At 54.9% G+C, this 17,925-nt stretch overlaps 2 protein-coding genes across 4 annotated transcripts; one reads left to right on the plus strand and one right to left on the minus strand.

Annotated features, from left to right (window-relative positions):
• The first annotated feature begins 1,797 nt into the window (after positions 1-1,797).
• On the plus strand, positions 1,798-5,279 carry LOC125537417 (putative receptor-like protein kinase At1g30570). Its single transcript, XM_048700731.2, has 2 exons — positions 1,798-2,191; positions 2,347-5,279. Exon 2 carries the CDS (start codon positions 2,451-2,453, stop codon positions 4,992-4,994), a length of 2,544 nt encoding a protein of 847 aa, XP_048556688.1. The 5' UTR covers positions 1,798-2,191; positions 2,347-2,450; the 3' UTR covers positions 4,995-5,279.
• A 245-nt stretch (positions 5,280-5,524) lies between these two features.
• LOC125537419 (photosystem II 10 kDa polypeptide, chloroplastic-like) lies at positions 5,525-10,595 on the minus strand. 3 transcript variants are annotated; one of them, XM_087543939.1, is made up of 7 exons: positions 10,460-10,548; positions 9,237-9,248; positions 6,533-6,579; positions 6,316-6,374; positions 6,096-6,151; positions 5,800-5,852; positions 5,525-5,697 (listed from the first exon to the last, which is right to left on the minus strand). In XM_087543939.1, the coding sequence occupies exons 1-7, from the start codon at positions 10,537-10,539 to the stop codon at positions 5,603-5,605; spliced, it is 402 nt and encodes a 133-aa protein (XP_087400065.1). In that variant the 5' UTR covers positions 10,540-10,548; the 3' UTR covers positions 5,525-5,602. The 3 variants fall into 3 exon arrangements, with proteins under 3 accessions (XP_087400065.1, XP_087400064.1, XP_048556690.2); XM_087543938.1 differs by having other exon boundaries at positions 9,234-9,248; XM_048700733.2 differs by lacking the exon at positions 9,237-9,248 and having other exon boundaries at positions 6,533-6,598; positions 10,455-10,595.
• Between the last annotated feature and the right edge of the window lie 7,330 nt (positions 10,596-17,925).

The following is a 17,925-nucleotide window of genomic DNA, read 5'->3' on the forward strand; positions in this document are numbered from 1 at the left end:
CTCAAGGCCACACAACTGGCAGGCCTGCGGGGCACCGCAGGAGGAGCAGCAAGCAACCGGTCGGTTGCCACCCGTGATGGATGGCTCATTGCCACGTGAGGCCGGCTGTGAGGACGAGGCCGGCTTGCCACCTGAAGATGATGACCGCTGAGGTTTGCCACGAGTCGCGGCATTGGCGGAGGCGAAGCCCGGGGAGACATGGCGCGCCTTGATGCGCTGTTCACGGCCAAGGAGTCGGGCATAAAGCTCGCGAGGTGGAAGTGGATCATCACGGCCATGAACGTTCTCCACGAGATTGTCATAATCATCATCAAGCCTGTTAAGCACGAAGGTGGTGAACTCCTCGTCCTGCAGAGACTGGCCAATCGAGGCCAGTGTGTCGGCGAGACCCCTCATCTTGTTGAAGTAGTCCGTCATGCTGAGGTCACCAAGCTTGGTCTCACCTAGCTCGATGCGGATAGAGTGGGCACGTGCCTGAGACTGAGAGGCGAAGCTAGTGTGAAGAGCCGCCCACGCCTCCCGAGACGTAGCGGCGAAGATGACCAGTGACGAGACGCTCGGAGCGAGCGAGGACTGGATGGCGGAGAGGATGGCTTGATCCTGGGCCACCCATGCATGATACGCCGGGTGCTGAGGGGGCGGACACGGGATGGATCCGTCGACGTAGCCCTCCAGGTAGCGACTCCGCAGAAGAGGCAACACCTGGGCACGCTAGGACAAGTAGTTGTCTGGCGTGAGTTTCACCGGCAGCAGGTGTGAGAAGTAAAACAGCGACGGCACCGCGGCCTGATCACCGTGAGCATGTGACGGTGCATAGAAGCCCATTGACGGATGTGCAACCGGTCCCGAGTAGGACGGATAGGACCCGACAGAACCCTCCGCCGGGGCGCCGTAGGACGCCGCAGATGGCGCCCCATACTGTAGGGCAACCGCAGCCACATGGGACGGCTGCGACGGAGCAGGTAGGGTTGGGGCGGCGCAGGGTAGAGGTGCGTCGGGGGCACCGAGTAGGACTGCACAGCCGTAGCCCCATGAGACGACGGCGACGGCACCAGGTAGGTTTGGTGTGACGCCGGATAGGGTTGGTGTGGTGGCGCACCATAGTGATGGGACGATGAGATGCCGTAGTGGTGCGGGGCAGGAGGCACACCGGAAGGCGGCGCCATCCAGGACGGCGACGGCGGCCCACCATGAGCCGTTGCAGGGGCGCCGCACGGGAACAGATCGCCAGCCGCGACGTTCGGCGAGGCGACAGGATCGCCAGGGAGGCCCGATCCGATCAGGGGCCCGGGCGATGGAGGAGCGCCATGGGCCATCGCAAGGGGGCGCGAGGCCAGGAACGGCGACCCAAGGGCCGGCGCAACGACGGCGGAGGCGGCGACGGAGGTCGGCACAACGACGGCGGCGGCGGCGGCAGTAGAGGCAGCGGAAGCCATCTTAACATAAACCGATACCATGTAAAACATAATATGTTGGGAACTGCTCGACACCCTACACGGGGTATGGCTCTCTCATTATATAGAGGTACCCACGGGGTACAATACAATGTTACAATATATGTGTACAAAGGCTACATATATACAGTCTAACAGGGAAAACAGTTTGTAGTCTAACAGGGAAAGCAGTTTGTTTGTGCAAAGTAGAGAGCAAAAAGGTGATCAACAGCCAAGAGACGGTGCAGAATGGCAGTGCCCAGTGGTACTGGTATGGGTCCCAGCTAGCCAGTGCACTGCATCATCCAGCTAATAAATAACATCAGCTTTGTTTTGGTGAGCTCAGTTTCAAAAATAGCCCCACAGGTCATGTGGGAGCTAGCCGAATCCACACAAGAATCGCAATCCCCACCTCCTCCTGAGAGCAGATAGATACCTCTCCCTGTCCGTGTCTCCTCTCCAGGTCCAGGACAGGATTAATCAATGAATCAATCAGCTGCAGGCCTGCGCCTGATTTCCCAATTATACTACTAGTTCTATTAGCGGCAACCGTTTGGTTTGGTTTGGGGCCTCTTCCCTCCCTCCCAAGCTAGCTTAGCTTAAACAGAAGAGGACGGCTTGCCATTTGTTGCTCTCTGTCTGTCTCTCTCGGCTTGGAGCTTTCTTTCTTCTTCCGGCGCTAGCTGCTCTTGATTTGCTTTGCTGGGGGAGAGAGAGAGAGCGCTCTCCAGATCGAGCAACAACCCACGACTCCTCAGGTCAGTGGAACCTTTCTTTCTTTCTCGCCTTCCGGTTCCTGAGTCGCGTTCTTGTTCTTGTTCTTGTTCTCTTACGCTTAATCTCTGGCCATCCGTAGCCTTATCATCACTCTAGGTTAATTACTTACCAATGCGGTTCTGCTTGGCTCTCGCAGGTTGCAATTTCTCGACGGACGAGCAAAAAAATAAAATAAAAAACTGGTGACCCGAGTAGCGAGTAGGGTTTATCCGCTCCAAATTGCGGCGGCGGAGGGTCGTGATGAATTCCTCCGCCAATTTCCTGTCGATCCTGGTGCTGCTGGTGTTCTTGGCCGCGGGGAATGCGCGAGCGCAGCCCCAGCCGATCCTCATCAACTGCGCCTCGGATTCCACCACCAGCGTCGACGCCAGGACATGGATTGGGGATTCTTCCCCTTCCAACAACTTCACGCTCAGCTTCCCCGGAGCCATCGCCTCGGCGGCTCCGGCTCCGGCTCCGGCTCCGGGAGTTGATGGAGAACAAGACCCGTACGGAGATTTGTACAAGACCGCCCGTGTCTTCAACGCCTCCTCCAGCTACAGGCTCGCCGTCGCCCCCGGGAGCTACTTCCTCCGCCTCCATTTCAGCCAGCAGTTCGCCAATCTCGGCGCCCAGGAGCCCATCTTCAGTGTCGCGGCAAATGGCCTGAGGCTGCTCTCCAAGTTCAGTGTCCACGGGGAGATTTCTTGGAGGGATTCCCAGATCAACTCAACCAGCAGCGTCATCGTCAAGGAGTACCTTCTCAATGTCACTTCTGGTAAACTGGGCATTGAGTTCACCCCCGATGAAGGGTCCTTCGCCTTCATCAATGCCATGGAGGTTCTCCCTGTGTCTGGCACCTCAATTTTTGATTCAGTCAACAAGGTGGATGCTCATGGGTTGAAAGGCCCTTTTAGCCTCGACGGCGGCGGGATCGAGACCATGTACAGGCTGTGTGTGGGATGCAGAGATGTACTGACGAGGAAAGAGGATCCAGGATTGTGGAGGAGGTGGGATAAAGATGACCATTTCATATTCTCTCTGAACGCCGCGAATTCCATCTTCAACTCTTCCAACATAAGTTATGTGTCTGCTGATGATCCCACGGTAGCCCCTTTGAGGCTCTATCAGAGTGCAAGGGTGCCAACAGAGAGTTCGGTCTTGGGAAAGAAGTTCAATGTCTCATGGAGCTTTAACATCGACCCTGGCTTTGATTACTTGGTCCGGCTGCATTTCTGCGAGCTGCAGTATGACAAGGCCGAGCAACGCAAGTTCAAGATTTACATAAACAACAAGACCGCTGCAGAGGGCTATGATGTGCTTGCCAGAGCTGGGGGCAAGAACAAGGCCTTTTATGAAGACTTCCTTGATGCTGCCTCACCGCAGATGGACACTCTTTGGGTTCAGCTGGGGTCTGAGTCTTCAGCAGGTTCCGCGGCTGCTGATGCTCTTCTCAATGGCATGGAGATCTTTAAGGTCAGCCGGGAAGGAAATCTTGCCCATCCAACCGTCAGGATTGGAGGCTTCAGTGGTGGCGCAAGCAAACCAAAACGGAGCCCCAAGTGGGTGCTAATTGGTGCTGCTTCCGGTCTGATAATTTTTATCGCAATTGCTGCTGCTCTTTATTTATGTTTCAATCTGCGACGGAAGAAAAATAGTTCAGCCAGCAAAGCCAAGGACAATCCCCATGGTGCTGCACATACCCGTTCTCCAACTCTTCTCACGGCTGGGGCATTTGGGAGCAAAAGGATGGGCAGGCGGTTCACCATTGCAGAAATCAGAACAGCCACCGTGAACTTTGATGAGTCCTTGGTGATTGGGGTTGGAGGCTTTGGCAAGGTCTACAGGGGTATAATGGAGGATGGCACTCGGGTGGCAATTAAGAGGGGTTACACAGATTCTCACCAGGGTCAGGGTGTGAAGGAATTCGAAACTGAGATCGAGATGCTCTCAAGGTTGCGGCACCGGCACCTTGTGCCCTTGATTGGCTATTGTGATGAGCAAAACGAGATGGTCTTAGTTTATGAGCACATGGCAAATGGCACATTAAGGAGCCATCTTTATGGAAGTGACCTTCCTGCTCTTACATGGAAGCAAAGGCTCGAAATATGTATCGGCGCAGCACGAGGGCTTCACTACCTTCACACTGGGCTTGACAGAGGTATAATCCACAGGGACGTCAAGACTACCAACATTTTGTTAGACAACAACCTTGTTGCCAAGATGGCAGATTTTGGCATCTCAAAAGATGGTCCAGCTTTAGATCATACTCATGTTAGTACTGCTGTCAAAGGGAGTTTTGGTTACCTCGATCCAGAGTACTATAGGAGACAGCAGTTAACGCCAAGTTCAGATGTGTACTCTTTTGGTGTCGTGCTGTTTGAAGTGCTGTGTGCTCGACCAGTCATAAATCCAACCCTGCCAAGAGACCAGATAAACCTTGCTGACTGGGCTCTCAACAGGCAAAGGCACAAGTTACTTGAGACCATAATCGACCTTCGATTGGATGGAAATTACACACTGGAGTCCATCAGAACATTCAGCGAGATAGCAGAAAAATGCCTTGCAGATGAGGGGGTGAACCGGCCTTCGATGGGCGAAGTCCTCTGGCACCTAGAGAGTGCTTTGCAGTTGGAACAAGGTCATCTGCAAAGCACAAATGGTGATGGTTGTTCAGACCCTCAACTGAAGCCTTCTGATGTACCTACCCATGTGGCGTGCATCAAAGAAGTTGAGCAATCCACTCGTCCAGGCTCCCACGATTCAGATGGGCAAGTTGTCGATGTCAAGATTGAGGTGCCATGATACAGAAGGGCTTTTGAAGTTTCAAGCAAAATGAATAGGGTGGGTGTCCAGCTAACAACATGCTTAGGTGCATGTCACTTGTAGTACTGTAACGCCATATGTCGAGGTCCCTACAATATAATGAAATTCTTTTGGTACAGTAGAGCAAAAATATTTCTGTTTTGCTAGTGCAAAAAATGGTTTATGATGTTGATTTGATTGATTCTTGTAACACGCTGGAACCAAATGCTATGCAGAGCATTAGCGGGTACGTGCTAAGAGAAAACAAATTGAACAATTTCCTTATGAGCTGTCCCATATTTCAGTTGTGTCATGTTCAGCTATTTTGTTCAAGTCAGACTCTGTGCACTCATATCCACTGCCTTGTTAGCTGAAGGCATAGCATTTTGCTGATTATTTAGTCTTGATTACATCAATTGCACAACATATAAGACCATTATTTGCATATTGGAAACTTATCGCTTTTGGTAATTAAGTATAGTATAAGGAGATCCTTGCATGGTCCATAATCCTTGCATGGTACACAATTGCACAACATATAGTCCGAATATCTACCTAGATGATGTAAATCCTTGCATGGTACATAATCTGGTTTGCTATACCAGGCTTCAAGAAGCCAAATCACTAGTATTGTAAACAAGCAGAGCACCACCCAGCAGAATTCCAGCAAGAGTAACCACCCAGAGCAACAACCCTGTCTTTCCTGCATAAACCAAGGCATGAATGTTATTTCTTTCCCAAAGAAAAGAGTCAACTGAAGCGAGAGCTTTAAGATCATTGTTTCCGGATACTTGTGTGTGCTTACCTCCCGCATAGTAGTCACCACTTGGAGACCATTCTTCTGGGTTATATATTGGGCTACAATAAAGACATCACAAATATCATATATGCAATGAAAACTGAGGGCAGTAGATGAATTCTGAATGCTATTATTTTCACTGTTTCATCCTGCCAGTGCTGTAGCTGGGCATTTTCTTGAAAATTTTATCATCTACTCCGTCCGTCCCATAATGTAAGACGTTTTTATGGGACGGAGGGAGTAATTTCTAAACAGTAAAGCCTGCTTTTATATTTATTTTTATATTGGGGTGAATGTTCTACCTGTACCCATCAACATTTGCTCCATACTTGCTGGCAAACTGGTAGACGCCCTTCCCCTGATAAAAATGTGCAATATTAAGTGATGAATAATGATACTTATTACTACCTCCGATCCATAATAAGTGTCGCGGTTTTGAACTAACCCCAGTTCAAAACTGCGACCCTTATTTTGGATCGGAGGGAGTAGAAAGAAAACACATTCTTCGGCCTGAAAACTAACCTTGGCTGGCCTTCCAGATGCATCAACACCATCTTTCAATTCCAATCCTCCCCCGGGCCCTAGATGTTAAGAAAGCACAATTTAATAGCTTTTGTAGGATATACTCAGCTATATTGATAAACAAAAAATATGCTATCCAATAGGTTAGTAATAGTTCCTTTTTATTCCTTGAAGAAATTCAGTATGACAGAAGGTGAATTTTATAGCATGTACTGACCGAAAGGCTGAGAACTCTGAACTTTCTTTGCCTTTTTGGACATTACTCTGAAAGATGATGATCGTGCTTGTTGGAAGGGAGAGAGGGATTGGTGAAATAATTCGATGTATTGCTTGAGCCTCATGGGCATATATATAGGAGTACATGATCATCTTGGAGTACAAGGCAAGATAGAATAATATCCTACGCTATCCTAGCTTTCCTAATAATCACGATACTCAACATCCCCCCACAGTCACAACGGTAGCGACGCAGACGGTGAGACTGGAGAAGAATCCGAAGGCAAGCCGACGGACACCCCCCCACAGTCGTAACGGCCGACGCATCGCGGAGTCATGGCTGGAGTGGAAACCAACGAGGTTGCTCAAGCAGGCGGTAGCCCTTTGTGCCGTTTGTCGATGTAGCCGAGAGCCGAGGGTGGTGTAGCCGTGGTCGAGGTAGCCGCGCGTAGAATGTCGTGGTCGATGTCGAGTCGGGGAGCCGGTGTCGAGGATGTCACCGTGGAGCCGCGGGCGCAAGAGCGCGCCGAGTTAGCATGGGCGCAGTGGTGTCGAAGTAGTGGTGCACCGGGAAGAAGACGTTATTGACGACGCGTCGCGGCGGGTTTGCCAAGCCCGGGGACACATCGTAGACGAAGGCATGCACCGGTGTTGCCAGCACCGGGCATGCATAGACGGACGAAGACGAAGTTGATGAAGCGCCACACCAGGCTTGCCAGGCCCGGGGAAACATCATGGACGAAGGCACGCATCGGTGTTGCCAGCACTGGGCATGCATAGACGAGGACCTACACAAGTTGTACGCCATGTCGGAGGAGTCGGAGAGGCCAGCAAAGAAGGACTCGACGACGGTTGCGGCGTCAATCAGCGCGGAGCCGATGTCGCCTGCGGTTGTCGGAGTAGACGAAGTGGTCGGGGTAGATGACGGCGACGCTGGCGACGGGCCGGTGCTGGACGAAGACGAAGGAGGTGGACGGGCGGCGGCGGCTACATGGGTAGCGGCGGAGGCCAAAGAAGAGCGGCGGCGGCGGCCTGATGGCGGCGGCGGCCTGATGGCGGCGGCGGCTAGGTTAGGAGCGCGGTGGCGATGCTCGAATTAGGCGAAGAACCCGACAGCATGACGAAGCCGGCGCGGACAGTGGAGTTCCCGCGCCAAGGGAAGTGGCGCGACGCATACCACAGGAAGTCAACGCGCGTGGACGACGAAGTGGACCGTGGGCCGCCGCGCTACGGCCCGAAGGGGCGACGCAGCGGCGGCGGGCAGGTCGGGGTGACGGTGGGAAGACCTCGGGGCGGCGGCAGGGACCGCGGGCCGCGGCACGACAGCCCGAAGGGGCGGCGCGGCGGAGGAGCGCGGGTCGGTGCAACCGCGGGGACAGCCTCTAGACGGCGGCGTGGACCGCGTGCCACGCTCGCTAGGGCCCGACGGGGCGACGCAGTGGCGGCGCGAGGATCGGTGCCGCCACGGGGACGACCTGGAGCGGACGGCCTCTGGCCTCGCGGAGTACAAGGCAAGGTAGAATAATATCCTACGCTATCCTAGCTTTCCTAATAATCACGATACTCAACATACCCCCCCCCCCCCCCGCAGTCACAACGGTAGCGACGCAGACGGTGAGACTGGAGAAGAATCCGAAGGCAAGCCGACGGACACCCTCCCACGGTCGTAACGGTCGACGCATCACGAAGTCGTGGCTGGAGTGGAAACCAACGAGGTTGCTCAAGCAGGCGGTAGCCCTTTGTACCGTTTGTCGATGTAGCCGAGAGCCGAGGGTGGTGTAGCCGTGGTCGAGGTAGCCGCGCGTAGAATGTCGTGGTCGATGTCGAGTCGGGGAGCCAGTGTCGAGGATGTCACCGTGGATCCGCGGGCGCAAGAGCGCGCCGAGTTAGCGTGGGCGCAGTGGTGTCGAAGTAGTGGTGCGCCGGGAAGAAGACGTTGTTGACGACGCGTCGCGGCGGGTTTGCCAAGCCCGGGGACACATCGTAGACGAAGGCACGCACCGGTGTTGCCAGCACCGGGATGCGTAGACGGACGAAGACGAAGTTGACGAAGCGCCACACCAGGCTTGCCAGGCCCGGGGAAACATCATGGACGAAGGCACGCATCGGTGTTGCCAGCACCGGGCATGCATAGACGAGGACCTGCACAAGTTGTACGCCATGTCGGAGGAGTCGGAGAGGCCAGCAAAGAAGGACTCGGACGACGGTTGCAGCGTCAATCAGCGCGGAGCCGATGTCGCCCGCGGTTGTCGAAGTAGACGAAGTGGTCAGGGTAGATGACGACGACGTTGGCGACGGGCCGGTGTTGGACAAAGACGAAGGAGGTGGACGAGCGGCGGCGGCTACGTTGGTAGCGGCGGTGGCCAGAAGAGCGGCGGCGGCGGCCTAATGGCGGCGGCGGCTAGGTTAGGAGCGCGGCGGCGGTGCTCGAAGTAGGCGAAGAACCCGACATCATGACGAAGACCGGCGCGGACGGTGGCGTTCCCGCGCCAAGGGAGGTGGCGCCACACATACCACAGGAAGTCAACGCGCGTGGACGACAAAATGGACCGTGGGCCGCCGCGCTACGGCCCGAAGGGGCGACGCAGTGGCGGCGGGCAGGTCGGGGTGACGGCGGGAAGACCTCGGGGCGGCGGCAGGGACCGCGGGCCGCGGCGCGACAGCCCGAAGGGGCGGCGCGGCGGAGGAGCGCGGGTCGGTGCAACCGCAGGGACGGCCTCTAGACGGCGGCGTGGACCGCGTGCCACACTCGCTACGGCCCGACGGGGCGACACAGTGGCGGCGCGAGGATCGGTGCCGCCACGGGGACGACCTGGAGCGGACAGCCTCTGGGCTGCGGTGGACCGCGGGCCGCGGTACTACGGCCCGAAGGGGCGACGCAGCGGTGACGCGGGTCGGGACAGCCGGGAAAAGAACCACGAGGCGGCGGCGCTGCGGCCCGACGGGGCGACGCGGCGGCAGCCCGATACTCGATCGGTGGAGAGGCGCGCTGAACTCGGAGACGATCTTCACGGGACCTGCAGAGGTGCGCGTAACTGACGGGCCAGGTCGGTCGCGCAGCGTAGATGAGGCGGATCGCGGCGGCGAGCGGGTGATCAGGCCGATCGCGTGCGAGGTCGGGGACGCCGCTCGGTGGAGGCGCGGTGGCGGCGGAGTCCGAGATGAAGCCGGCGGCGGCGAGCGGCAGGGCGGCTATGATTGGCCGCGGCATGGCGCGAGGCCGCCGGGTCGGGGTTATGCAGGAGTCCCGGTCGGAGCAGGGCGGTGACGGCCCGCGTAGATCGATGGGCGGGCCGTCGCGCGAATGGCGGCGGTGAAGGGCCGCCGCATGACGCGAGGCCGCCGGGTCGGGGCGACCGGCGAGCCGACGCGCAACAACGCGCGAGGCCGCCGAGTCGGGGCGACCGACGGGCCGACGCACGGACGACGCGCGAGGCCGCCGGGTCGGTGAAGAAGCCGGCCAATCGTGCCGGTGTTGGAGTAGAGGCGCGCGGGGTCGACGGCGGCGGTGGGCGACGCAAACCGGATCACATAGACCGGAAAACCAAAAAGTAGACGCCGATCAAAGCGACCGGCGAGAGAGAGAAAAACCGGATCAAAGGATCACGAAAAAGACTCTCTAGGGAAGTCGGCCAACATGGCCGGCGGACGAACCCTAGGTACGGGCGGCGCGGCCCCCGGCGGCGGTCATGGAGGTTGACCGCCCCGGAGGCAGCGCGCAGGTGCGGAAGCGGCGGCGGCTAGATTTTAGGATCGACTTGCGATAGATACCTTGTTGGAAGGAAGAGAGGGATTGATGAAATAATTTGATGTATTGCTTGAGTCTCATGAGCATATATATAGGAGTACATAATCATTTTGGAGTACAAGGCAAGGTAGAATAATATCCTACACTATCCTAGCTTTCCTAATAATCATGATACTCAACAGTGTTGAAGGCTGGATGCGCTGGAGCTGTGACTGCCCAGAAAATGGCGATGGAGATGATTTCAGAGCCATAGAAGCCATGATCGAGGTTGCCAGGTGAATGACAGTAAGCTCTCGCTCTTCCTTTTTTTTCTTGAATATGCACGAGTGTGCATATCATATATTATAGAAGAAAAAGGCTAAGTATGCCTCCATCATAATTTACAAGGTTTTGTTTTTACAAGCTAATCCTCATCACTCACCCACCTCTCTACCCTAGCAAAGAAAGGCATTACATCTCCTCGTAGTAACCCAGCGGTTGACCAAGAGGAACCCTCCGCGCACATGCTTCTTAGTAACTGCTCAACCGAAGGACGCGCGCCCTCGAAGACAATGGCATTCCTATGCTTCCACAACTCCCACCAAGTAAGCGCAAAGATGGTGCGAAGGTCCTTCGTGCTGACGTTGTTTGAACCACGCTTGTCAACGACCCACTCCACCAGCGTTTCTTGGGCAGTAGGAATCCAACTTGGTGTCCCCAACGCGACGAAGATCGATGCCCACACTGTGCGAGCAAAAACACATGCGAGTAGAACATGGTCGATCGTTTCCTCCTCTTGATCACAGAAAGGGCATGCGTCCTGATGGGGTAGGCCTCTGCGTGCTAGTCGATCCAAGGTCCAACATCGATTCTTCATGGCTAGCCATGTGAAAAACCTGCATTTCATAGGAGCACGTGATTTCCATGTCAGATCCGCTGTTTGGGCCACCTCCCGGCCCCAGAAAGCTGTCGCATAAGCCCATTTGTCTCCCACGACCATGTTATCTCATCCGGCTCGTCATCAAAAAGCTCCCAACCATTGAGCAGTTGCCATAGCGCTAGAAACTGGTGTAAGGTTTCCGGTTCAAGGTTGGGGCTGATGTCCATCGCCCAAGAGCCGTCCTGCATGGCCGTACTGACCATCCTCAGGTTGCGAGTGGGGGGTGCACCAATTCATAGACTCGCGGCGCCAACTCCTGTATTCTTTGTCCATGAAGCCATCGGTCCTGCCAAAAGCGTGTTGTTCGTCCAGACCGCACAGTGCTCCTCATGGCTGCTTGACATAGCATCTGTGCTTCTTCCGGGACTTTGACTATGAATTCCTTCCATGGTCTTGACTCATCCGTCCTCATGAGCCACGGCCAGCGGGCTTGCATGGCAATATTCATCCATCTGAGGTTTGGCAGCCCCAATCCACCTGCCCACTTTGGCGTACAAACCATATCCCATGCAACAGCACAGTGACCACCGTTTGCCTCAGCTCTTCGGCACCATAAGAAACCTCGGCAAATCTTGTTCATTGTCGATATAGTTTTTGCAGGTAGGTCCAAAGCCATCATAGCATGGATCGGCATTGCACACAAGACAGACTGCACAAGAGTTAGTCGCCCGCTCTTGGGCATCAAAGCTGCTCTCCATTTCGGTAGCTGATTTGCCATATGATCCACCAAAAATTTTAACTGTGTTGCGGTTTGCTTCCTTAGCGATAGGGGTAGCCCAAGATACTTGATCGGGAACGATCCCAAGGGGCATTGCAACTCATTGCATGCCATTGCAATCTCCTCCTCAGAGCACCTGATAGGTAGGGCCGCGGATTTGCTCATGTTGATTCTCAGCCCTGATGCCTCCCCAAAGATCTCAAACAGGGACTTGCATACCTCAAGGTCCATTGGATTTGGCTTGATAAATAGCACCACGTCATCAGCGAAGATAGAGAGACGTTTCCTCATGCCAACACGCGCCAGGGGTGACACCAGACCTCTAGCCATAGCCACCTCGAACAACCTTTGAAGGGGCTCCATCGTTAGAATGAAAAGCATTGGAGAGATCGGGGCCCCCTGCCTCAGCCCTTTACAATTGTATATCGTGTCTCCCGGCTCACCATTCACCATGATCTTGGTGGTCGATGTTGCAAGTATCCCGCATATCCAAGACCTCCACCTTGGTCCGAAGCCCATTTGATTCAACACCTCAATAAGAAAAGGCCATTGAACGGAGTCAAAAGCTTTAGATATATCTAGCTTTAGCAGCACACATGAACTCCTCAAAGCATGCAAGCATCGTGCCATGCTCTGCACAAGCATGAAGTTGTCATGCAGCGATCTGCCCTTAACGAATGCACTTTGGTGGTTCCCAACCAACTTGGGGAGATCCTCCACCAACCGACTGGCAAAAACCTTTTCAAAGATCTTGATGGCCCCATGGACAAGGTTTATAGGCCGGAAGTCCCTCACCTCCAAAGCCCCCTCCTTCTTTGGCAAAAGTGAGACAAGGGACTTATTGATTGCGGCCAAACCTCTCATGTCCCCCTTGTAGAAACTGTTCATCGCTCTCATGAAATCCACCTTGATTATGTCCCAGCAAGTTGCATAAAAATGACCAGTGAACCCATCCGGCCCCGGAGCTTTGTCCATGGGCATGCTCTTGATTACTTTCTCCACTTCCTCATCCGTGAACGGGCTCTCCAAGTGCTGTAAGTCCAGGTGCGGCAAGCCCAACATGTCAAGGTTGAGGGCATGTGACCTCTCCTCCGCATCGCCAAAAGCTGCACCGAAGTATGTGTCCACCGCCGATGCCACCTCGTCCTGCCCAGAGTACAGGTTGTCGTTGTGCTTCACAACTCTTATGATATTCTTTCTTTGCCTATGACTGGCTTGCTGATGGAAAAGCCTAGTATTTCTGTCACCCTCACGTAGTTGCAACAGCCTTGATCTTTGCCTTACTATCGTCCTCTCTAGAGAGCTCAAACCCAACAGCTTCTTCTTTAGACACTTCCTCAGTGCCCTCTCAGCATCAGATAGCGTCCTTGTCTCCATGGCCACGTCAAGCTGTTTGATAACTTCAAGTGCAACCAAAATTTGCAATTTCACATTGCCGATCCAACGGTCACTCCACCTTTGGAGGCTCACAGCAGTTGCCCTTAACTTGTTATGCAGCGTGAGGTAGTCATTGTTGGCTACAGGTGTGGTGGACCAAGCCAGCTTTACTACATCCATGAAACCCGGGGCTCGAATCCAGAACGACTCAAACTTGAAACGGCTCTTCATATTAATGCTCACATTCATATCCAGCATCAGTGGGCAATGATCAGACACAGCCGTGCCCAACGCGGAAAGGAAACTTGTTGGATAGGCCTCGTCCCAGTCATTCGAAGCAAAGACATGATCGATCTTCTCCAAGGTAGCCACTCTTCGTTCGTTTGACCAGGTGTATCTTCTGTCGTTCAAGTATATCTCTTTTAGTTCCAAAGCATTGATCTTAGCCCGAAACCTCCCCATCATTCTTCGGTTGATCAAGGCATTGTTCTTATCCTCCTCGCAAGTGATGAGATTAAAGTCCCCGGCCACGAGCCAAGGCCCAGCGTGCAGGTCACGAATATCCACTAAATCCTGAAGGAACTCTACCTTATCCTCCTCCTCTTGTGGCCCATAAACACATGTGAGCCACCAAGGCAGGTCGTCCTCAGGGCATTTAACAAGCACAGTTAATGTGTGGTTGGTATAGTGTGGGTTAGATAGTTGAGTCATCGTGGCATCCCAGGCCACCAAGATCCCACCACGCGTGCCGGACGCAGGCAAATAGAAAAACTTCTCAAACTTAGCACCGAGGCATTGTCGTACAATGTTTAGTGACACAACATGCAACTTAGTTTCTTGGAGACACACAATGGCAGGACAAGCCTGATTGACCACCTGGAAGACCGCATTCCGACGAGCAGGTGCATTTAGCCCTCGGACATTCCACACCATGATCCTCAAAGGTTGCTCATTCATTTCAATCACCAACCGAGCCACCAGCGCGTGCATTAGCACACCTCCACCCCATCCAGAGGCTCAACCGGCGATTCCCACCCGAACAAGGCGAGTACAGCGGCAATGTGCACGTCCGAAAGCGGACGAGAAAATAGGTTGACGTACATCCTGAGCGCTTCTTCCGAAATTGTCTCCCCTTCATGCGCCAGGCAGAGCTTTCTAATGAGCACTTTCTGTTGCTTGGAGGCCCCTTGCTTCGCCAGTCTTGCACTCCTTCTTGGCGTTACGTCCAGTCTTCTTTTCTTCCTTGGGTTGCGTGTTTTCCCCGCCGGCGCGTGGGTGGTTGGGAGCGGCAGGAGAGGGGTTAGGGTTCTGCACATCTCCACGCGCATGGTCTCCAAGTCATCTTGCAATAGCAAGCCGCTACCATCCCTCAGTGGAGTGGTCTGCACCGGCGCGTCCTTATCAGCATGTACTACTACATGATCTGGTGTGCCCTGGAACTGCCCATCTTCAGGCTCATCAACAGTAAATAATGCATGCACTGGCAGACTCCCCACATCCACGCTACGTACCATGCATGTTGCATGGGTGCAACTTGCGTCCGATAGGCACACTTGGAAGGTCTCCATGGCTTCCACTTGGTTGTTTTGTCCACAATCGCACATGTCGCTGTCCAGCAGGTGGGACCGTGAGTGCAGGGCCCAGGAGTCTGTGGAAAAGCTGCACCTGTCCTCATCCAGCTGGTCCGCCAGGGGGATACGACAAGAACCAACCAGCACCGAGTCGCTGTCACGCAGATCCCCAGCAGGCACCAGATCCCCAGACCTATCCACCTCGGGCGCGGCCAATCCTGTCTGCCCTCACCCATCTCGACAACTGGACCGAGGCAGGGGAGACAGGCTGATCAACAACGGGACCCACAGGCGCCACGGGCCGAGCCCCAACTGGCTGGTCGCACTCCACATCAGCCGCCTGCCCAAAAGCCTGCTGCGGACGCAGCCCAATGACCTCGCCAACACAGATGTTGTTGACCAAAGACTGGACCTGATCGAAAGCAGTTTGAACCTGACGCCCCGCCGGCGGTGGCGCCACCGACGAGGATGAACCCACCGTGCTGGCCGAAGAACCGCCAGCAGCCGAGCCCCTCCAGGGCCTATGGAGGCCAGAACCCGGTACATCCTCATCGTTGCCGGAGGATGGCGACGGTGGCGCCGGAGGAGGCGGAGTCGCCGGCCGTCGTCGTCTCCGTCGTCCACCAGCACCGGCTCCGCAAGCACGGTGATATCAATCGGATACCAGAGGGTCTTGGCTCGCCGTCCCACAGCCACCCGGTGACCGATCCCCTCTGCCCAGACGTTCCGCCTTGGCTCGTCGATGAAGAGCAGCCGGCATCGAGGGATCCGCCGTGGGCGGTCTATACGAAGCCAAACCCGGAAATCAGCCATGTCAAGGCGCCGAGCCGTACTTTCATCCACACCAACCACATATCCCAGACCCCACAAGATCACACTAGCCATCCTCTGGCTCCAAGCATGCGCAGGCACACCGCGTAGAGCGATCGGGACAAGGAAAGGCAGCGAAGCCGCCGTCGCCTGCGCCTGCCTATTCCATGGCCGGAGGTTGAGCTCGAACCATGAGGAGCGCGTGTGCCCTGCACGTACCATCCTATCCCGGACCGCCCCATCTTGGCACAACACGAGGAAATCATCCAGGAAAAACGGCCGAATTGACATGTCCGTCAGGCCGATATCGAACTCAGCGTGCAAGGTCTCTGCCGCCGACGCCAGATCCACCGTAGGCCTGTTGCCAGTCACCGTGACCAGAACGCCCCGAGCAAGCTCCGCCTCCATTTGCCGAACATCGTCAGACGCCTCCATGAAGCAGGCCTCCACAGGTTCCTCCGGTTCCACCAACTCCACTTGGGCGGGCACAGCCGCCGGCCGCGCCGGCTCGCGTTGCGCGAAGGGCACCGAGAACTCCGGCCCGGCAGCCATCCTGGCAGCCTGCGGCGAGCCCCGGGCAGGCTCCTGCACAACATCACTCCAGAGCCGGACAGCACCCGGAGGCGGAGGGCCGGGAGGCGGCGGAGGAAGCGACTGCGAAGAGGTAGAGCGCCGGGGCGACGGGGGGGGGAGACCTCAACCCGACGGCGCAGGGCCGGAGGCTGCACCGGCTGATCCACCGGAGAAGGACTCCGAGTCTGGTACATCCGCGCGAGATGTGGCCAACACCACGACAACGCACGCAGAAAGGCGGGTTCGAGCAGTCCGCCGAGAAGTGGCCGTCGCTACCGCAGTTGTAGCAGCAGCCATACAACTCCACCGGGAAGCGCGAAGCAGGCGGCGGACGCAGGCCGGCATCGCGCAGGGCCGACCAGGCGGAAGGCGGCGCCTTGGGCGCCGGTCCCTGCGAGGCGGATCCCGCGGGCGGCGACGCACCTTGGTTTGCCAAGCCTCCTCCGCCCGCCGCGGAGCAGAGACGCGCGGCGGATCACCCGCCCTCCCCCCCCCCCCCCTGGACAATCGGGCCAAAGGCCGTGCCCAGGACAGGCGGCACGATGATGGAACGTAGCAGGGGACGCAGCCGCACCGACGGGGACGGAGCAGGAGCTGGACGGGAAGCTGGCACCGGGGAGGACGAGGGCGCCAGATTCGTCCGGGGCACCGAGGACTCACCAGATCCGGACGAGAGCGAGCTCTTCCTTTTTGCTGCTAGTCTAATTTGATTTGCTAAATCATGTGCAATACTTGCCTTAAATACAAGAAAACAGGTTGGATGTTGCAGCAAGTGATTAAGCTTAGTTTGACAAGTGTCAGTTGTTGTGTGGTGCCAATAGGCTAATGGATTACTACCATGTGACCAGTCGTTGTTCTTCACATGACCTACTGAAGATGATAGAATTTGAAGGAAACATCTAGGTCGTGACCGTATAGTCCTGAGAGTTCTGCTTCCATCTTCCCTGACAGAGATATGCATTTTGTTTGTTTGTGAATAATTTCATGGCAGTTCGAGTTTCAGATAACCTTGCTGCAACTGAGACATCATAATCCAAATATTTCTCTTACTATATAGAAGAAGATTATCCGTTGCATCTTTTACGGTTCTCTCGGGCTAGACTGTTCCATCAGAATGAGGCCTTTATGATGCAACGTCGTGAATTCATGATGACATTTTATTTTCCCCATAGTTTTGTTCGAGTATTCCTACATGTTGTATGGACAGACAACACTTATTCTATTTTATAACATATATAAATAGAAAGAGTAGTATACACGAGGGTGGGAAACTTTCTACTCCTGGTTGGTAACATTCTTTTTCGAAAAGGGGTTAAACCCGGCCTTTGCATCATTGTGATGCACACAGCCATCCTAGTAAGTAACATAAGAAATGGAAAGTATCTTAGTCTTTTGATCTTGCAACAAAACGGCAAAACTCTGTGGTTATGAATTTATGATGATGGATAACTGATACTCAAGGAGTAGCATCCTGGCTTCTGCATAATCAAGATTATTAAAACAAGAGACAAATAAGTCACCGCGTTTATCCACATAGACTAAAATTAAAACAATATTCGAGGAGAAGCATCTTGGACGGCATTTGTAAATTAAAACAATACTCGAGGAGAATCATCTTGGACAGCATTTGTAAAACAATGTCTTTCTTAGAATTATTTCGTGAAACCCTATCTTTCTT

The sequence above is a fragment of the Triticum urartu genome, chromosome 2A (assembly GCF_056163025.1).
Source record: "Triticum urartu cultivar PI428250 chromosome 2A, HENAU_Tu73, whole genome shotgun sequence".
Taxonomy (NCBI): Eukaryota; Viridiplantae; Streptophyta; class Magnoliopsida; order Poales; family Poaceae; genus Triticum; species Triticum urartu.